This window comes from Ciona robusta, chromosome 10 (assembly GCF_009617815.1).
Source record: "Ciona robusta chromosome 10, ASM961781v2".
Classification (NCBI taxonomy): Eukaryota; Metazoa; Chordata; class Ascidiacea; order Phlebobranchia; family Cionidae; genus Ciona; species Ciona robusta.
In genome coordinates this window covers 161,719-181,085 of record NC_143244.1, presented here as the reverse complement: position 1 = coordinate 181,085, position 19,367 = coordinate 161,719, and the positions used below count along the sequence as shown (strand labels likewise).

General features: G+C 38.1%; 2 protein-coding genes across 3 annotated transcripts; one reads left to right on the top strand and one right to left on the bottom strand.

The window, feature by feature from the left end:
• Positions 1 to 553: 553 nt before the first annotated feature.
• On the top strand, positions 554 to 3,261 carry LOC149729201 (lysM and putative peptidoglycan-binding domain-containing protein 3-like). Its single transcript, XM_089887440.1, has 2 exons — positions 554 to 995; positions 1,624 to 3,261. Exons 1-2 carry the CDS (start codon positions 696 to 698, stop codon positions 2,191 to 2,193), a joined length of 870 nt encoding a protein of 289 aa, XP_089743566.1. The 5' UTR covers positions 554 to 695; the 3' UTR covers positions 2,194 to 3,261.
• A 660-nt stretch (positions 3,262 to 3,921) lies between these two features.
• Positions 3,922 to 18,046, bottom strand: LOC149729200 (sodium/myo-inositol cotransporter-like). Of its 2 annotated transcripts, XM_089887438.1 has the most exons (17): positions 17,858 to 18,045; positions 16,668 to 16,739; positions 14,532 to 14,636; positions 14,097 to 14,156; positions 11,169 to 11,273; positions 10,750 to 10,936; positions 10,180 to 10,266; positions 9,201 to 9,325; positions 8,677 to 8,812; positions 8,079 to 8,186; positions 7,462 to 7,531; positions 6,756 to 6,879; positions 5,943 to 6,071; positions 5,497 to 5,603; positions 5,136 to 5,262; positions 4,799 to 4,913; positions 3,922 to 4,443 (listed from the first exon to the last, which is right to left on the bottom strand). In XM_089887438.1, exons 1-17 carry the CDS (start codon positions 17,975 to 17,977, stop codon positions 4,232 to 4,234), a joined length of 1,989 nt encoding a protein of 662 aa, XP_089743564.1. In that variant the 5' UTR covers positions 17,978 to 18,045; the 3' UTR covers positions 3,922 to 4,231. The 2 variants fall into 2 exon arrangements, with proteins under 2 accessions (XP_089743564.1, XP_089743565.1); XM_089887439.1 differs by lacking the exon at positions 11,169 to 11,273 and having other exon boundaries at positions 17,858 to 18,046.
• Positions 18,047 to 19,367: the final 1,321 nt, after the last annotated feature.

The window sequence follows — 19,367 nt, the reverse complement described above, 5'->3', positions numbered from 1 at the left end:
GATGTAGCACTAGTACTGTTTGGATGTAACTGGCATCTCGGTACAACATTAGTTGGATTTGGTTTTCATTTGTTGAATATTTAGTTGCACCTGGTGCATTCTGTTATGATGCAACGAGAATCATCCAACAATATGCGGGTAATCCTTTAGCTGGTGGCCACCTGAAATTTTGGTTTCAAAATGTTCCTTAGTGAGCGAAATCGAGCTGCGTCACCGTATTTTCCACACCAGTCGTCATGGATTAAACCAAGGTTGGATTGTTACGTCATATAATGCGTTTTGTTACATTTGATTTCTACGTTAAAACAGTGGGAAAAAACAAGGTTATAACGTCCGGTAACTTATGTAATATACCACTATTGTGACGTAACAGACCGCGATTGTGACGTAATAAATCGTTAACCTTACGCAAATCAGACGAATTACGGTGACGAAGCATGTTTTCGCGCACTTTCAAAGTTAATTTTCGACACGAACGCCCGAGTTTTTAAAAAAAAAAATTATACAGTGGGTATCACCAGCTAAAGGATTACCCAATATGAGTGCCGGATTGTAAAAGTTTATAACTTAAATATAACTTATATTATATATATAAGTTATATAAATATTTAAATAATTCATCCCTTTACAGGTTTTTATTAATTTTTCACCCTAATCACAAACTATCTTTAATTTAACTAAAACCTCCAAATGGAATGGATAAAAACCTGATAAAAGTTGCGAACCGAAACTTCAACTCGAACCACAATAATGTGGGTGGACGTGCCGCGTCGAGCCCGACAGATATGAACGGGGCAGCGAGAATATTCACCAACAGTGTCGACAATGGTGCCATTGATGATGTCACAGAACTCACACATTTACGACCACGAGGGGGCGGTAGCAATCAGTCGTACATGAGCGAACGCGCACCACCGGATGATGTCGTGTTCCTGGAGCGTGAAATCCTACCAACAGACACGTTACAGTCGTTTGCATTGTTGTATGGATGCACTGTAGGTTATATATCCCAAAAATTCTGTGGTTTAACTTTGTAATCACTCTAAACATGCGTTGTAGTCAAGAATGTGCCAAAGTTGTAAAAGCTGGGGTTCCTCAAGCTCTAACGTAAATCACGACATAAGAGTTTGATATTTTTGTGGTTTAAGTTTTATACTCACTTTAAAGTGTAGAGGTAGACCAGTGCCGTGGTTTAGGTGCTTGCATTGTGGCTGAAGAAAACCAGGTTCATTGGTCCATATTTTGTAACCGATATAAACCAATATTCATCCTTTAGCAAGACACTTAACAGACATTGCCCCACCCTAGTGGTGACTAACGGGTTGTAGCACTCTGCGTGTCCGGAGAAAACGCAAACTCTGGTTAAACTTAAACTTCGCAATATTACTTCTAATTCATTCAAGCATTGGTCACTCTAAGTTGCAAAATAGCTCAAAATTAACTTAAATGCATTCTAGTTGATACCTGCCAAAGGATAATCATTAATCAATTCCCCAATTTTTGTAAAACGTTTAATGTATTGCACCTAACAATCATCCACCAATATAACTGTTCCATCAGAGCGAGATTCACGTAACATGTTACGGTTAACTATGAATAAACTAACAAATTTATGCTTTTCAGTTAAACGACATCAAACGTGCGAACAACCTTATTCGGGAACAAGATTTCTACGCTCTGCGTCACTTAAAGATCCCCGTGAAACGTCACGGTTTGTTAACCGAGATTGAAGAAGAAACGAAACGACGCCCTGTCACCACATCCATTAGAGGGAGCCAGAGTGACGATGTTTATACGAACGAGAACCAAGAAATTGAGTCCTCCGAAAGCTCGGAGAATATTTCGTTGCTAACCAGCTCGACCAATCACAACCCAGCAACCACGCGCAACGAGGCGAATAAATTTCTTAAAAAACTTGACAAAGAAATTCGAAAAACTGTTCGAAGCAGCGACGCCTTGGGTGAAAGGAACGAGGTGTTAGAAGAAGTTGTTTCGTCGCTGGGTTCGATTGGGTATCGACCTCTACCCCCACCTGGTGGTAAGGATGATTGTAATGGGGCTGATTGGGGGGTAAAGTGGTGGGTACTACTGCTCGGGTTTCTCGCAATTTTCTTTCTTTTTATGATTCTCGGTGGGTACGAGTATTATCACATGACCAACATAGAAATCCCAACAACTCCATCCGGTAGATAGTTCCACATGGTGGTGATGTAGAGGGATTTTTGCAACTTGTTCTATTTCTATGTTTAAAGAAAGTATATTCAGTTTTTACGTCAGAAACCAACATTGGTGCCAACGATATATTTATAGATAATTTTAAGAATTTCGACTAAAATAAGTGTGAAAGAGATTTTCTAGCAATTGTGTATTTAGTAAGCTTAAACGGCTAACAGTTTAAATTAAACACAAACTGTGAATCCTTTAAGACAAAAGAAGAAACAATTGTCAGAAAACCCCTTTCACACTAAATATTCAATAAAAATGTCAAATTTTTCCTAAATTTAGTAAAAATAACAGTAATTATGATGTCACTAAACTGCCATATTTTTAGCATTTGTTGATTCACCCTCACCAGTGTTTGTTATAACACTCGTGGTTTGTTTGGAGACAATGCTTCATTGTGATTAAACAATACAAATCACATTCTAGAGAAATTTAAACGGGTTAATGAATTTTTATCTGAAAATGTTAAAATTGTGCAATATTTATAAAAAGACATCAAATTATAAAACGGGTATTTTGTCAACGCCATAAACGTTGTTGTTGTTGTATATTTTGTTTGGGAAATGTTATAGAGTTTAATATTCAAGATCACGGGATTCCGAACTTTTTATTGCCACGCTTTTACTTTTTTTTTCATGCACATTTGTCTTAAACCATGAATTTACTTTTCTGTTGATATTTTTATTTATTGCGGAGTTTTCTGCAGATTCAGAAATGTTAATATATATCATGGTTCGTGTTCACTATTAAGAAAACCTTTACCGTTTTTAAGTTTCGCAACTTGAGTGATTAACACCTGATCCCCACGTTAAATTTACCTTTGAAATAGTTTAAGTAACTTCTGCATGAATACATATATAGCAATAATTGATTTCTGAAATTATTGCTATATATGTATTCAGATGCATTCTATGATATATATTTTGCCCTCAATGTTATCTCTATGTTAAATAGAAACAAATATTCCGACATGATTTTATCGGCTTTAGTAGATTGTGGTGAATAAGTGGCAAGGTTGTGCAATAAATGAAAGATATTATTGTGGAATGTGTTCTATATAGGTAAGCTCTATATAGGTAGGTCCTACAACGACACAGTGTGGGACCTTGGGTTTAACTCTGTTACCCCAACATTCAAGTTACTGCCACCTAATGGTGGCCACTTGCACTGGCGTAAAGTTACGGGGTCGCCTGGGAACACTTTGATTTGTTTCTGGACTAGTAATGCGTAAGAAATTACATTCAACTAACCGAGTAATTTCCTTTAACTGAATTTGCCACATTCATGCCCAATTTACAACGCTACTAGATACCAACTTTTGAAGATTAATGATGCAACAATATTCATTGTTTCACCACAATGGTTACAACAATGAGCATTATGACACGGGTACCTTGAATGTTGTCACAGTCGCTACTTGAGTACCTCTTATAATGTTTTTATTTTCACAGCACCATTTTGAAAGTTGGAGGGGGTTGGTTCAAGGCTCAACATAGGTAGTTCGTATTCCAACTACAGTTCTGTGTGTATATTAAAACCGGGAGATCCCAGGTTCAAATCTCACTGTGGTAGCTACAATTTTTTATGTTTACAGATCTTCTTACAGGCATCTAAGCCTGTTTTTGTACAAACACTCAACGTATGGAGCAGAGATTGAATGATAAAATCTAACCCTACGTAAAAAACGTGTATTCGAAGTTCATCTTTTTTTCCATTATAACTGTATTGCAATTAACAACTAACAGTGAGCAACACATAAACTTATTTATCTCTTTAAATGAGATACCTCTGTCTTCAAAACTAAGATAATGAAGTTTAACAAGACGACAAAACATAATATGGAAAAATAATGAAGAGTTAAATAAGTTTATACTATTACCGCATTCTGTTGATAAAACATCATTGTGTACATTTTGTAATTAAAATAAATGATCTTACCCATAAGGTTATAAAAATATTAATTGTTTGAAACTTTTTCTATTCCTTCATGGTACACAACAGACCCCTCTTATTGTGGAGCCCCAAAGTAACCGAAAATATAAACGCCTGCCGAAATCACTAAAACGAGCAGAACTTGTAAAAGTCTCTTTGCTCTCTTGTCCTGTTCGATGCTCGTAATTTTACGAAGTTTTTCACGGTTGTTGCCTTCTTCTTCTGGCTGCTGGGTGGCGCTATAACCACAAAACCAGTCGTATCCTCGCTTGCATAACGTCTTTTCCTCTGTGATAACATAATAATCATTATTGTTTAGATTTCACACCTTTTCCAGTTTCTTCTTCCTAAACCCCTGTAACACCTGAAAAACCAACCCCCGTATTCCAGCTTTTCTCATCCTCCTAATTACATTACAATCAAACTCCTCAAAGCCCAAAATATTTTTAAACTAAAAAAAATTAAGATCACTTGTTTAACTGTACATACATTTACCCATATTCGCTTCCAGGCCAATTACTCCTAAACCTTTTAATTTGTATTCAATTAAATTACGCCATATCATATTAACCTTTTGTACCCCCAACAACACCCCCCCTCAACAACACCCCCCCCCCCAACAACACCCCTCCCCCCAACCCACCCTGATTAGCTTCCAACTCTGCTTTTTCATCCAGTGGTTTCATCGCGATCTCCTCCTCTAAATTATCCGTACGAGGCTCCGATAAAAATCTTGACCACCAGGTGGACCGCTTGAGCTAAATAATATTATTTCTATGTTAATGTCAGTTTTATTTGAAAATATACAATCAGAAAGTAGGAAATTTTTAAAGTCAAAGTTCAAACGTTGTTTTACAAAAACTCCCATTTTCTGCCACTTTGTTGCAAACTTTTCAAAACTTCAGACCAAATATTACAGATTTGATACCATGTGACCCAAGATTCATCAAACAATCAAAGTTGTGACGCCCACTACTTACCAATCTGCTTGGAGGTTTCTTGGTGCACAAACTGACAACCACAGCCACAATAATGGTGGTGAAGAATATGATTATTGCGTAATACATGAAGTTGATCTTCGTGATGAAGTCATGGTACCACTGAGGTCTGGGGGATAGAAATATTATAAAACTCGTCAGAAATATAAAGTGGTACTGCAACGCATTTCGTTAATGTAAAAATTTTGTTGTTAAAATTTCTTCAGGGTAAATGCAACTCAACTGTTGGGACTCAAGCAGGCTGTCGTTGCCTCGCCACACAGGAATAAACAATTTACATTCATTAATATTACGTAACACCCAGCGACGCATGAACACCATCACCGGTATTTGAACCCTGTACCTCGTGTCCGGAACCAAACAGTTTCCGGCTTGGCTTTGGAACGAGAACACGATAATCATTCGAACGATGCCAACCACGAACCCGGCCATTAAACCCCAGAAAGCTCCCTGGGTGAATACAATGTTGTTATATATGGGTGAGGTCCTACAGTGAGGCATGCCATGGGACCTGGTATTTAGATCAGAGCTACAACCCATTAGTGATCACTGTGAGTTAATGCTCGTGAAGTGTGCGCAAGGACATATATCAGTATCAGCCATCAAATGTGGTGCTTATGTTGTTGTGTGGTACTTAAACAGATCAAGAGGAACAAATGGTGTGGGTTGTTTGAGACCCCCTGATTTAAATACATGATAGATAATGCATATTTTCTTCAAGGTGACAAACACATGGTTTTCATTCCCATGTTAGTTTATCATTTCCAACACACATATTAGTTACTTCACCTTTTCATTACAGCGCTTCCAGAAAACGCCAAGTAGGAATATTGCAGCAATGGGCGGGGAGAGGTAACCGCTGATCTCCTGGATCGTAAGGAATAGTTGGCCATCTTGAAGCAGAAGCATAACAGGGACCTAAGGTCGGTATTGATGTTTATAATTGAATGAATGTAATGTATTTATCTTTGCGGTCAACGACAGTCGTTATAACACGGGTGTTCTGTTTCATACACCTCGTTCTCGCTTACAAGTTACCAGGTATGTAACTTGTTTATCCTTACATGGCAGACAATGACAGTCGTTATAACATGGGTGTTCTGTTTCATACACCTCGTGCCCGCTTACAAGTTACCCCGTATGTAACTTATTTATCCTTGCATGGCAGGGCAACAACAGTCGTTATAACACAAGTGATTTGTTTCATACACCTCGTGCCCGCTTACCAGTTACCACGTATGTAACTTATTTATCCGCGCATGGCGGACAACGACAGTCCTTATAACACGGGTGTTCTATTTCATACACCTCATGCCAGCTTACAAGTTACCACGTATGTAACTTTGTGGGTGATTGTTTTTATGTATGGCTGACAATTTACATAATTGCCGCCAAGTATCTTGCTAAATGACACACACACCAACGATAGTACCAACGTTTAACATTAAACCTTGGATCCTTCAATTACAATGCCATCACCTAACCCATAAGTCTGGCATAAATATCTTAGTAGATATTCACACATTCTAACCACGATGCTTGTCTAAAGACCTAACCAACCATCTACATAAACACTACCATACACATAGTTGCATTACTCACCCATGCAATACTCAACCCCACCATCACCAGCACCCATAACCTGCCAACCAACATCATTTCACGAACGGAACATTTTGGTCGGATCACTCGTTTCCAAATATCGATTGTGAATATTGTGCTTGAACTATAGAAATAGTATAATGTGTACAAGATATTGAGTGTGGTCTGGGATGTAGGTATACTGCAGTTCATGCACATTCTATTATATGAAAGCGAGGTCTTCAGTGAGGCACGCCGTGGGACCTGAGATTATATTACCCCAACACCCAGGGTGCTACTATCTAGACCCCACTGAAACAGTTTATAGACACCTAATAATGGAGATTCTATTTTAAAAGGGTGAGGTCTTCAGTGAGGCACACCTGAGACCTGGAATGTAGGTCTATTACCCCAACATCCAGGGTGCTACCATCTAGACCCCACTGAGGCAGTTTATGGACACTCAATAATAAAGATTCTATTTTATATGGGTGAGGTTCTACAGTGAGGCACACCTGAGACCTGGGATGTAGGTCTATTACCCCAACACCCAGGGTGCTACCATCTAGACCCCACTATAAGGCAAACCTCTTATACATACATTTAATTAATGTAACTTATTTATTCTTGTGTGGTAGCAAAACCACATTATACCACAGGTATTAAACCTCCTACACCACACAATAACAACAACATGATCCACAGTGAAACAATGCCGATACTTTACCTGTTAAATATTGAATCGAGGTCGCTCATTAGCGCAGCGATCATCACAGCCATCATTAACCCTCGCGCGCCTGTGGATGTTAAGGTTGGTTGTAATATTACAGTGTTGTGTTACAAGCCACCCGTGTATATCACTACTATGGATAACATTGAATAAATGCAACTTATTTATCCTCGCAATATTGTTTTATTGATTATAATGTCACCCATGTTTTGTGGGGGAAGATGGTACACGTTTTCAGTTTTCTTTTTTTTTCTCTTTTTACATTTTGTAATAATAAACAAAGAATATTTACAGAAATACACACCTGCATCCTCACCACTCAAAAACTGTTAATTGTTCAAAACACGATCAGGAAATATGGGATTTAGGTTCTAATACTATTCCATCTTACCCCACACTACTATTATTATAAGCATTATAATGATATTCCCTTTTTCCCTTGATGGTGGAGTTATAACGACTTGATGGTGGAGTTATAACGACTTGATGGTGGAGTTATAACGATTGCTACACTTAGATTCATTCATTCATTCATTCATTTATAACGACTGTCATTCTCTCATATTATGATACATATTTCCTCAGTGTTCCCAGTTGATTTTTACACAAAATACCTGTTGGCATCACTCCCAGCACCAACCGAGGGAACGCAATGTTTGAACACCCCGTGGAACTTTGACAGATCGCGTAACAAACCTCTGGATCAACACAAGCCACTTCATCTGTGTCGTAATAAAAGGTATTATGATGTCATATGTTAGTGAGAAATTGTAACAGCTAGAAAGAAAATTGTTTAAGAAGTACAAGCAGACCACATAAGTGGGTCAAGTCACATAGGTGGGCCATTAGTTGGCTAATGGGACAAGTCTGACTTGAATCCCAAGTGCTCGTAAAATACCTCACCCTTATAAAAATAGAAATAAAGTAGATTTCTAATGGCTTTGCTTGTTTTTAAGGTTAATTGGTACAAAGTGTTGAATTAAACAACAGACGTAAATATGTTTGATAAATTTAGGGTATTTCATTATTGAAGCAGGAATGAATGAATGAATGAAGCAGGGGGCCACGGGTGTTGAGTGTCTTGGAAAGGCCACGAACCATGAAAGATTGAGAAATATTTTTACTTGAGTATGGGTTAACTTAATAATTTTGTCATGACAAATTTATTAGAATGAGAATTTTATTAGCTGAATACTTAACCAATGTAACTACCTGTGTATAGAATTCTACTTATGAGACCGGGCATAACCATGATGAAAAGGGGGAGAGTTTTAAGGAACCCTGCGAAAATGGTTGCGCCCTGTGCATGGGAAAGACTCTTGGCAGCCAACGCTCGTTGTACAATCACCTGTTTATGAGGTAAGTTCAAAGGTAAATTGTATGTCACATTTATCCTTGCGTGGCGGGCAACGACAGTCGTTATAACACAGGTGTTCTGTTTGTAATTTTGTGGGTGATTGTTTTTCTGTATGGCTGACAATTTGGACAACCCATTAGTGACCACTTGGTTGGAGCAATTGCCGTTAAGTGTCTTGCCCAAGGACCCAAACGTGCACAATGGTAGCAGCAACGAGTTTTGAACCCTTCTGCATGAAACCAACCACTGAGCCATGGGCAGAACATTATTAATACGCTGATGTGGAGAACACATGTTGATTTTAATGCAAAACCAAGAGAGCAATATTGAGTTTCATCAACATATTTCATCAGATCATTCAAGCAATATTAATTATCACCTGATCTGCACACCAGTACCATATAGACGCTGGTGTTTGTCCAAATATGAATCCAGGCCATGGTACGTTAGGATCAGTTGGTTCGCGTAGCATAACAAAGGAATCGTTCAGTGGGTAACCACATCCTGTATAAGTGACATGAGATGACTTGTATAGGCAGGAACAACAATATGGTGAATCTATTGTAGCCACAGTAAGGAAACCAGATCTGTCTTATTATATATTGTAACTGGCAACTTAACCTTTTAAGGGTATGAGATAAACAACTTTTGTTGGAGTAATGAACCAATTGTGTTTGTGACCTACTGGGGGTAATGGGCTGTAAAGTAACTCCTAAGTTTGTTGTTAAAAGCTGCATGAAACTGTTTTTTTTGGTTTACCATTTAAATTGATTCCATGTCACCTACAAGTTAAATACAAAGTTAGGTATGTCATAACTTGTAAGCTGGCATGAGGTGTATGAAACAGAACAGGTGAATGAATGGTGAATGTAACTTACTTTATCCCCGCGTGGCCGGAAAACGACAGTCGTTATCACACGGGTTTAGCACCTCGTGCCAGCTTACGAGTTACCATGTATGTTACTCTGTGGGTGATTATTTTTTGGGTTTTTTTCATTTTTTTTATGTATGGCTGATAATTTGGACAACCCATTAGTGACCACTGGGTTGGAGCAATTGTCGTTAAGTGTCTTGCCCAAGGACGCATACACCCACAATGGTAGCAGCGTTGAGCCTTGAACCCATTACCTATTGGTTACAGGCAAGCGCGCTTACCACTATGCCACGGCACGGACAACACCCGTGTTATAACGACCATCGTTGCCCCGCCATGCGAGGATAAATAAGTTGCCTACGTGGTAACTTGTAAGCGGGCATGAGGTGTATGAAACAGAACACTCGTGTTATAACGACCATCGTTGCCCCGTCATGCGAGGATAAATAGATTTATTCATCCATGAATTCCTATTATAATGGACCTGGTGTTTTTCCCTGTAGTGTTGAGTTAGGTATTGCTTGCATGTATTGTTCCTTCATTGCCTCGTAACCACCAACTTTAATAAAACCTGAGTAAAAAAATGCCAAATTGGTTTTAAAGTTTAATATTTATTTTATTTTGTGAAATCATTGCATCATAATAGCGATTGTTTAACCTGGCAATTAATAGCAATTCACACTGCGATTATTTGCGTCATAATAGAGATTTAGACTTTATCATTTAGTATATGTAGGAGTTTAAAAAGGCTTGTATGTATGCTTTTTTAATATAACTTTTACCTGCGTCGTATTTTAGGCTAGTTCAGTGATTTGGCTTTAATAAATCGAAATGGTAAATTATATTATTTTTTTGTTTTTTTACCAATAACCCTACTGTAAACTCAAAATTCAGGAGGCATGGTCTCTCAGCCTTCCCCTCCCCCATTCTGCGACAGCGACGCCCATGTTATCATTTGGGGGGCATGGCCTTGGCGACACCCATGTTATCATTTGGGGGGCATGGCCTTGGCGACACCCATGTTATCAGCTATGTAGACCTTATTCCAACTTACTTAACACTGAAAGTGCTGTTGCGCCTGATATCATTAGAACTGCTTGTAGAGTGTCAGTGTATATTACAGCGGCCAAACCACCAGTTACAGTGAGTAATGCTGTGATCATGATGAGTCCGATCATTGATAAGTAAATGTTCCATCCAAGCGATTGTTGGATAAACAAACCACCAGAATATAAATTAACCTGGATGTATTTAAGGTTTAGATATTGTGTTAATTGTACTGTGAGCAGACATGACTTTTGGTTGGTTTGGTCATTTATATCCCTGTGGGTGGGAACTTGAGTGACTTATCCATGGTTGCCACCCCCGTGCCCACAGTCGAGTTGCTGAAGCTATTGCAGTGTGTGGATAAGCAGACATGAAATTAATTTACCCAACTATACAACACACAGTTATATAAACGAACTTTTTTACCGAAACTTTGGTGAAAATATAAAGAAGCAACGACAACACGGCCATGAACACACGGAGTCGCTTCCCGCCAAATCTTTTTGAAAGATACTCGGGCATTGTGACGACCTAGACGACATTGTTACGCTTCAACAACTTTGAATTGAACAAACAAAATATTTATGTATTCTAAAGAATAATAAGCAGAGTCTTCAGATAACAATTTTATAAAGAGTGTCTCAGCATGGAATATTGAACTGTTTTTTAATGGTTTCACTTTTGGGAACAATAAGCTGTGGTTAAACAGGTATTTCCACGCTCCGTGTTCTAAGAATACAAATACAGCCTCGCGTCTTTTACCCGCCGTTATGTGAGTTCAAACCATAAGTAATCTAGATGAAGGATATTCATCCAAATATGGAAATGTTGAATGCAATGATCGTATCATAGGAACAGTTGCTTTGTCCGTTACAATATACCATGGCTAACTTCCCGGTAACGTTAGGAAACGGCGCTTGTGTCCGCCATTACGGAGCCCACGAAGCGTGAATCGCCTATACAAATGCATAGTCGGCATCAGAGCCATAGAAATACCGAGTAGTCCAACCCATTGTTACGTAAAACACAAATTGAACGGCAATTTGGGTCCAAAATAACACAGTAGGTATAGGGAAAATGTATGTTTTTCGGTAAATTACAGAAAAACTTGGGCCTAAAAACAAATTTAAAGGTTGAAAAATGTAAAAAACATGTGTTATTTGTTTTCTGTGTCAAAAAAAGTTAAAAATTAGAATTAGAAGCGGTTGATTTGCGACATTTTAGTCATTTAATGCGGCTAAATTTATACATTATTTCTAAAAAATGTTTGGTAAGGTAAATAGAAGCTGTTTTACACCTTCCCACAATAGGAAAACACAAACAAAACTTAACAAGCTCGTTTAAACCCATTGTCAAAGTCACCCCTTTTGCTCTATTTTGGACACACATAGACGGCAGTTGGACTACTCGGTGTTTATACGACTCTGGTCGGCATATGTTCATTTAGTTCTTGTAAGTGATACAAAGCTAGAAAACACGTATAGCGGTTGTTTTAACATTTAAAATATAAGTTCTGGTGTACATCTTATTATATAATATTAAATCTAACAATTAATGTGAATTAAATTACTTTTTTTTTCTTTTGTCAGACGTAACTTTTTTAATTTTCTTTTTACGGACCCCAATTTAATAATAATCAAGAAAATACGGTTACAGAATTATTCGACAGTATTATCACGACTTCATAAAACGCGCGTCAAAGCCCATTACGGTTTGTAAATATTACAAAAATTTATAAAACAGGAACTGTATATTTTGAACGGATAAAAAAATGCGAAAAAGTAAGCTGCTGTGGGGGGTGGTCATAAATCGTAGCTGTAGCTCTCTACGCGTACTCGATCCTGAACCTCATCTAGGCGATCGAAATGACTAGCACCCAACTCAACAGAATATTGACTCCTTTATTTGACAAGACAACGGTGGCGGAGAACAACACACGAAAGAGTAATCGCGGAGAGCGTTCACGATAATGCCATGACGAAAAAACGTAGTGTCCAGTATTTGGGCACCCTTTTTATAACAGAAACACACACGGCAAAAAGATAATAAAACGCCCAGTGAGTTTGCCCCGTAGGGTGTGCAGCGTCAGTAATTATACAAAGATAGACATTAAAGAAATCGGGAGTGTTTTAACTGCGCTTTGACGATACTTTAATTGTCTCCCTTTGAGCCTACACAAAGAAGACGTATATTTACACGAATGCCAGAATGTTGTACACGAAAAACCGGTTATTAGAGGGACGTAAGTTGTAGACATTCAGTCTCGAGGCTTCAATACATTTTGTTGGTGCATTAAATTAAAGATTAATCTACTGCTTTCCCACATCAACCGCTACACTGCTGATTTTGAATGCTCGCTAAATCACAGTAAAGCCGCAGAAATTTTGTAGTTTGCGATTGTGGACGATTAAACTAGTTTCATAGACTCATAAAACAACCTTGAATATTTCGTACGGTTTGATTTTGTCTCATAAAACTAGTTTTAGTTTTGTGGAAAGAAAAACGGTAGTGGAGTTAGTCCTACAGTTTGTGGGGAATACCGCGTTGAAGTGTTGACTTGTTCATTTCAGAAACTGTGGTTTTGGTATAAACGATTCATTGTAATGAACAATGCGGTTGCTATCCAGCGATATTTCAAGAGCAGTAAGTGTTGGTTATGATGAAACTTTTTAATTAAAACTTGTAGCATTCCTATTTGCAAAAGTGGAAGAACATTTTCCTTTAGTCACGGAGATATCTCTAGTAGGCCGCGCTTTAGTGTTTCAAGTTGTTGTTTTACTTTAACTACAATTGGAAATTCTTGGTAAAGGCATCAATTTCCCTGCACTGCGCTTTAATACCGCGTATATAGTAGGACATACAAGCACAGCACCCTTACAGCATACCAGCATACGCTTCGGTTAAACATCCTTTGATCGCTCCATGTACCCGTATATACGACCATTGTAACTCAAACATTGGTATGCAATTGTACGATTATGGTACTGATGCAAACAATATAAGGAACAGGGTGCGTATTGCCGATATAAATAAACGAACTCGGGATAAATTCACTGGGTGTTTGGGTAATAGGTAACTTTGGTCTAAATCCCAGGTCCCATGGTGTGTCTCACTGTAGGACCTCACCCATAGAATAGAATGTGCATATACAATGTTGGGGTAATGGGCCAACTCTGGTCTAAATCCCAGGTCCCATGGTGTGTCTCACCGTAGGACCTCACCCATATAAAACAGAATGTGCGTATACAATTTTGGGGTAACGAGCCAACTCTGGCTTAAACCCCAGACCAAACAAAAAGTTGGGAGTAAATCAAAAGGGTTGCAACCTTTCCATACAGCAATACATAGTCTTACCCCCGATGTTATGTAGATCGGCGCGAATACGAAGCCCAACAATTGGATTAATATGAGCGCCTGTATATGTAAAATATAAGCGATATAAAATACACAGTAAATATTGTTTGAAATAAACCAATAACTTAATCATACATGGTTAAAAATTAAACTGTTTTATCTTTGACCCTATATCTATATTGGGACATTTTAATAATTTTGTTTCGAGTGTCAATTAGTCTGTGGTTGTTTTAAGTTGATTCTACCTTTATATTTAAACACAAACCGTACAAGTCATAAACGCCCAGTAAGGATTGGTGTATGCAGAACGTGTTACTTCTGCAATATAAACAAACAAAGGAATATTGTAGGGTGGGGAAAGACGAAAATCTTGGGACACATCCAGCACATAATATCCAAATGTCCTGATCGTATATAATATGACGTCATACTTACATTGACCTCCCACGCTCCCGTAGCTAAACCAATGGCAGCCCCGGATCCTGCCAAACCAATGAAATGTTCGCTACCGATGTTGCTTACGAACAGCGACGCTCCAACCTTTTGAAATGTAACATTTATATAAATTTCACGAAAAAACGACAGTCGTTATAACACAGGCGTTCTGTTTATACACCTCGTGCCCGCTTACGAGTTACCACGTATGTAACTTATTTATCCACGTATGGCGGGGCAACGACAGTCGTTATAACTCGAGTGTTCTGTTTCATACACCTCGTACCAGCTTACGAGTTACCACGTATGTAACTTATTTATCCACGCATGGCGGGGCAACAACAGTCGTTATAACACGGGTGTTCTGTTTCATACACCTCGTACCAGCTTACGAGTTACCACGTATGTAACTTATTTATCCTCGCATGGCGGGGCAACGACAATCGTTCTAACTCGAGTGTTCTGTTTCATACACCTCGTACCAGCTTACGAGTTACCACGTATGTAACTTATTTTTCCACGCATGGCGGGGCAACAACAGTCGTTATAACACGGGTGTTCTGTTTCATACACCTCGTACCAGCTTACGAGTTACCACGCATGTAACTTATTTATCCACGCATGGCGGGGCAACAACAGTCGTTATAACACGGGTGTTCTGTTTTATACACCTCGTGCCAGGTTACAAGTTACCACGCATGTAACTTATTTGTCTTCACATGGCGGGGCAACGACAGTCGTTACAACACAAGTGTTCTGTTTCATACACCTCGTGCCTGCTTACAAGTTACCACGTATGTAACTTATTTATCCTCACATGGCGGGGCAACGACTGTCGTTATAACACGGGTGTTCTGTTTTTTTTTGGTTGGCTGTTTTTCCATTTGGCTGGCAACTTGGACAGCCCATTAGTGACCACTAGGTTGGAGCAATTACTGTTAAGTTACTAACCAATTCCCACAATGGTGACAATCCCAAATATCGAAACTTATGTTTGTTGGTTACGATTGTCTTTTATTCTAAATCTTAACCCCCCTTGTTTAACTAACATGGCCTTATATTTATCCAACATTAAGCCTAATGTTATTTACAAAGCTAAAACCATCCATACAATATATATATATATGTGGTGTTGAAAGATACACATGGGTCATTTTGGTGCTTCAACTGTTTTCTAGATTGACAGCTTAATTTCCGTTTGCGCAAAATTCCTCGTCACGCGTGACGGCGTGAATAAATTGTGATTGGCTTCTGTGGACCATAAAGTCTACATTCTACACAAACATAGCGTCGCATGCTTCAATAATAATTCATTCAATTTAGAGTTCCCAGTTTGTTTTAAAACAAATCGAACCGATGTTAGGATTTGCAAATTTGAAGACCAGAGTTTTCAAAACTATAAGTAAACTCAGATAAATTCAATTTATTGCAATCTGGCTTTAAAGTGTCTCGCAAATCCAACGTCTGTATCCCAACTTGCCCCGCGTCCCAACTTACTCCAATCTACTAAATTTTATAAGATTGGCATTGAAATTTTACCGCGCATTTTAGCTCTCACTTCTGGGAATTTGTAATTCTTTGCAGTGAGATTTGGTGTATTTAATGTTTCCTTAATACCGGGCACGTTTTATGATGAAATAACTATCGCTTTTGCAGGCCCTGTTTGAATACTGGGCGTGGCGTGATGTTCGTTGCGCATGTGCAGATGGTAGAATGCGCACGAACTGTACCATCCGGTAAACATTATGAGCGAATGCGTTCTGTGATATAAAAACCGTCCCTTTATTTGCACGTGTGCTTGCTTGCCCCATCCTGGCTGGTTATATGCGTGCGCACCTCGTGGTCGTATGCGTTTAACATCGTGCGCAATATCCATGTGATTGTAAACTTTAAACTTATATCTGGCGATGTTGCGTGTTGCTGATGCAATCATATATCGGTCGTATGAGGTTGTTACGACGTATGTAGGAGAAATACAAGCAGCCAACAAACTGGGGTGACAAGACCTATTTCGACATCCCGGGTTTTAATTTATTTTTAACATTGTGGACCACGAAGTTGAATGTATGTAACTTGTTTATCCTCGCATGGCGGGGCAACGACAATCGTTATAACTTCTGTGTTCTGTCAACTTACTGGCAACCACATCATCGTCCTGCCAGCCAAGAAGTAACCGCTGATGGTTCCCCGGTTCGATCTGCACATCGCCTGTAAAAAGTAATAGAACAATTGATGACAATTACATATTTTTTCATTGTTATCGGACAATAGTTTTGATGATTCGGCGTGTTTCCGGAACGCCACGCGGGGTTTGTTTGTTTTATATTCTGCAGCTATTGTAAAGGTGTGTACCAACCAAAAACGAAAATTTGTGTATGGATAGAGATACGTCCAAATGTGACTTATCAAAGTTTCCTAAAATAATACAGCTTTTAAAAATATCGCGTAAAAAATTCCGCTGGAGTAAAAAAAACGGTTGTTTTGACAATGCATTGGATTTCCCATAAGAAAAAAAGACACTGAAGTTTGACCGTTTCTAGTTTCTAAAAAACTAAAGAAAATTCAAATTTTATTTTGGATTTAATATGATGAATTCCTCTTCTTTGTGAATATATTAAAAAAATAGAAATGAAAACTTTATAATGTTTTAATTTTTCGATTGGACCCAGCTACATACCAGATTATGCTGACTCAGCAATTTTTCAAACCTAATGCTCAACATAAACAACTGACATTTATAAAGAAAATGATTTATATAATCCTAAAGAGGATTCATTATACCAAATCAAAAATAAAATTTGTTTTTTCTTTGATATTTTAGAAACAAGGAACGATCAAAATTGAGTGAAATTATTTCTTATGGGAACTCCCATGCATTGCGCAACGGCCCATTTTTTTTACTCGAGCGGTTGAATTTGCGGGTTTGAAACTCATATTTTTTTCAAAAATCTGTTTCAAACTTTGAAACTTTGAAACTTTGGTAATAGCTTTTGGTCACATTTAAGCATTTTTTTGCACAAATTTTGATTTTTCGTTGGTATGCCACTTTAAGCCTTGAGAATCGCTTTCTACAAAGACACGATAATAAAACTAATGTGTTGGCCCGTATGCATGTTAGTTCAATGTATATAAGGGTGATGACCATGAGAAAAACATATTTCACATTCATATTATTGGAGTATGATCATAATGACGTCATAAAACGATGACATCACAATACGTTGACGTCAATACGCCGATCACCAAATTTAAAGCCTAATGTTATACGTGTTGAAAGACATTACTTGTTGTGAAAAAGCGACAAGCACAATATGTGTTGTACTTACAAACAAGCCGACGGCGATAACAAGCACAAAGTACAACACAATCGTCGCTATATCCCAACCATCGAGCTTTGCATCCATTGTACTGCCTGCTAATGCAGGGGCTGCTGTTGTTGATGACATCACAATAGGTTATATTACGTCACAAATACTTAAGTCCAGAATACCTGAAAGGTTACCATGGTGATTTAAAACTTATATAATAACAGTTTGCGTACAACCACCGTTGACACGTCTTATTGGTGGCTATGGCTTGAATAATTAGTTTTGACAGAAGTTGTTAATCGTAATATACGAAACTATAACTGGTGGTTTTATACGTTTTATCCTGACACTTTTATTCAAGACGTTTTTTTTACAATTTTAGGTATCGTGTTTTAACGACTTCGTTTTGCTGCTGATATCCTCTCCGTTGCATTCTTCAACCTGGTCTCCACTAAACATAAGTTGGCACTGCGGTTACTGGTACCGCACCATCGATATCTTTATTAAATGCATATCTTCGTTTGTTATCGGACAATAGCTTTGATGAAGCGACGAGTTTCCGGAATGCTGCGCGGAGGTAACACTGCGGAATCAGATGATGCGTTCGTCTACACAGCAGTGAACTAAGTCTACACCGCCCGCTTTCAACTGAAACTCTCATAACTTTTTAATATGACGCAATAACCGAATTAATGCAAACACGATGCGTGAGTTAATACGAGGCGTTCGCTATATATTCTAAAAGAGCGTGGTTGTTGTTGTTAGTTAAAAACACGATTCGTTAATATTGTATTTAATAGAGATATAAAGATATAAAAAGGTGTACCATCTTCCCCCACCCTAAGATATTATTGTAGGGTTGGGGAAGATGGGACACTTTGTCAGGATAGACTTTTTTTTAATTTTCTCTTTATACGGACCTCCATTTAATAATAATCAGGAAAATAAGGTTACAGAATTATTCGACAGACGATTACGGTTTGTAAGTATTAAAAATATGTAAATTAGAAACAGTATATTTTAAACAGGTAAACAATTGCGAAATAGTAAGGTGCCAACTTTGAATGCTCGCTAAATCATAGTAAAGCCAATGAAGTTTTGTGGTTTGCAAGTGTAAACGATTAAACTATTTTCATAAATTCATAAAACAACCTTGAATATTTCGTACAGTTTGATTTTGGAAAATAGGCAGGGGTCAATATAACTTTTATTTGAGATAAAAACAAAAATATTTGGTTCTAAACATCGCAAAACAAATGAGTGCGCCTTATTATATAACTTTAAAACGATATTTTTTGTTTTTATTTTAAATTGAAGTCACATTGACTCCTGCCTATTTTCCAAAATCTTCCTCTCACTACTATACAACTGGCTAACGCTATCTTTCTATCCACGGCACGCTGTATACCGACACTGGTGCATACGTGAAAAACCCGAGTGTAATGCAACTCGTCGAAGGAGACGTCTTATATACATTGCAGCGACAGGTTTATCACGATTGAGTGCGCCTTATTAGGGTACGTCGATT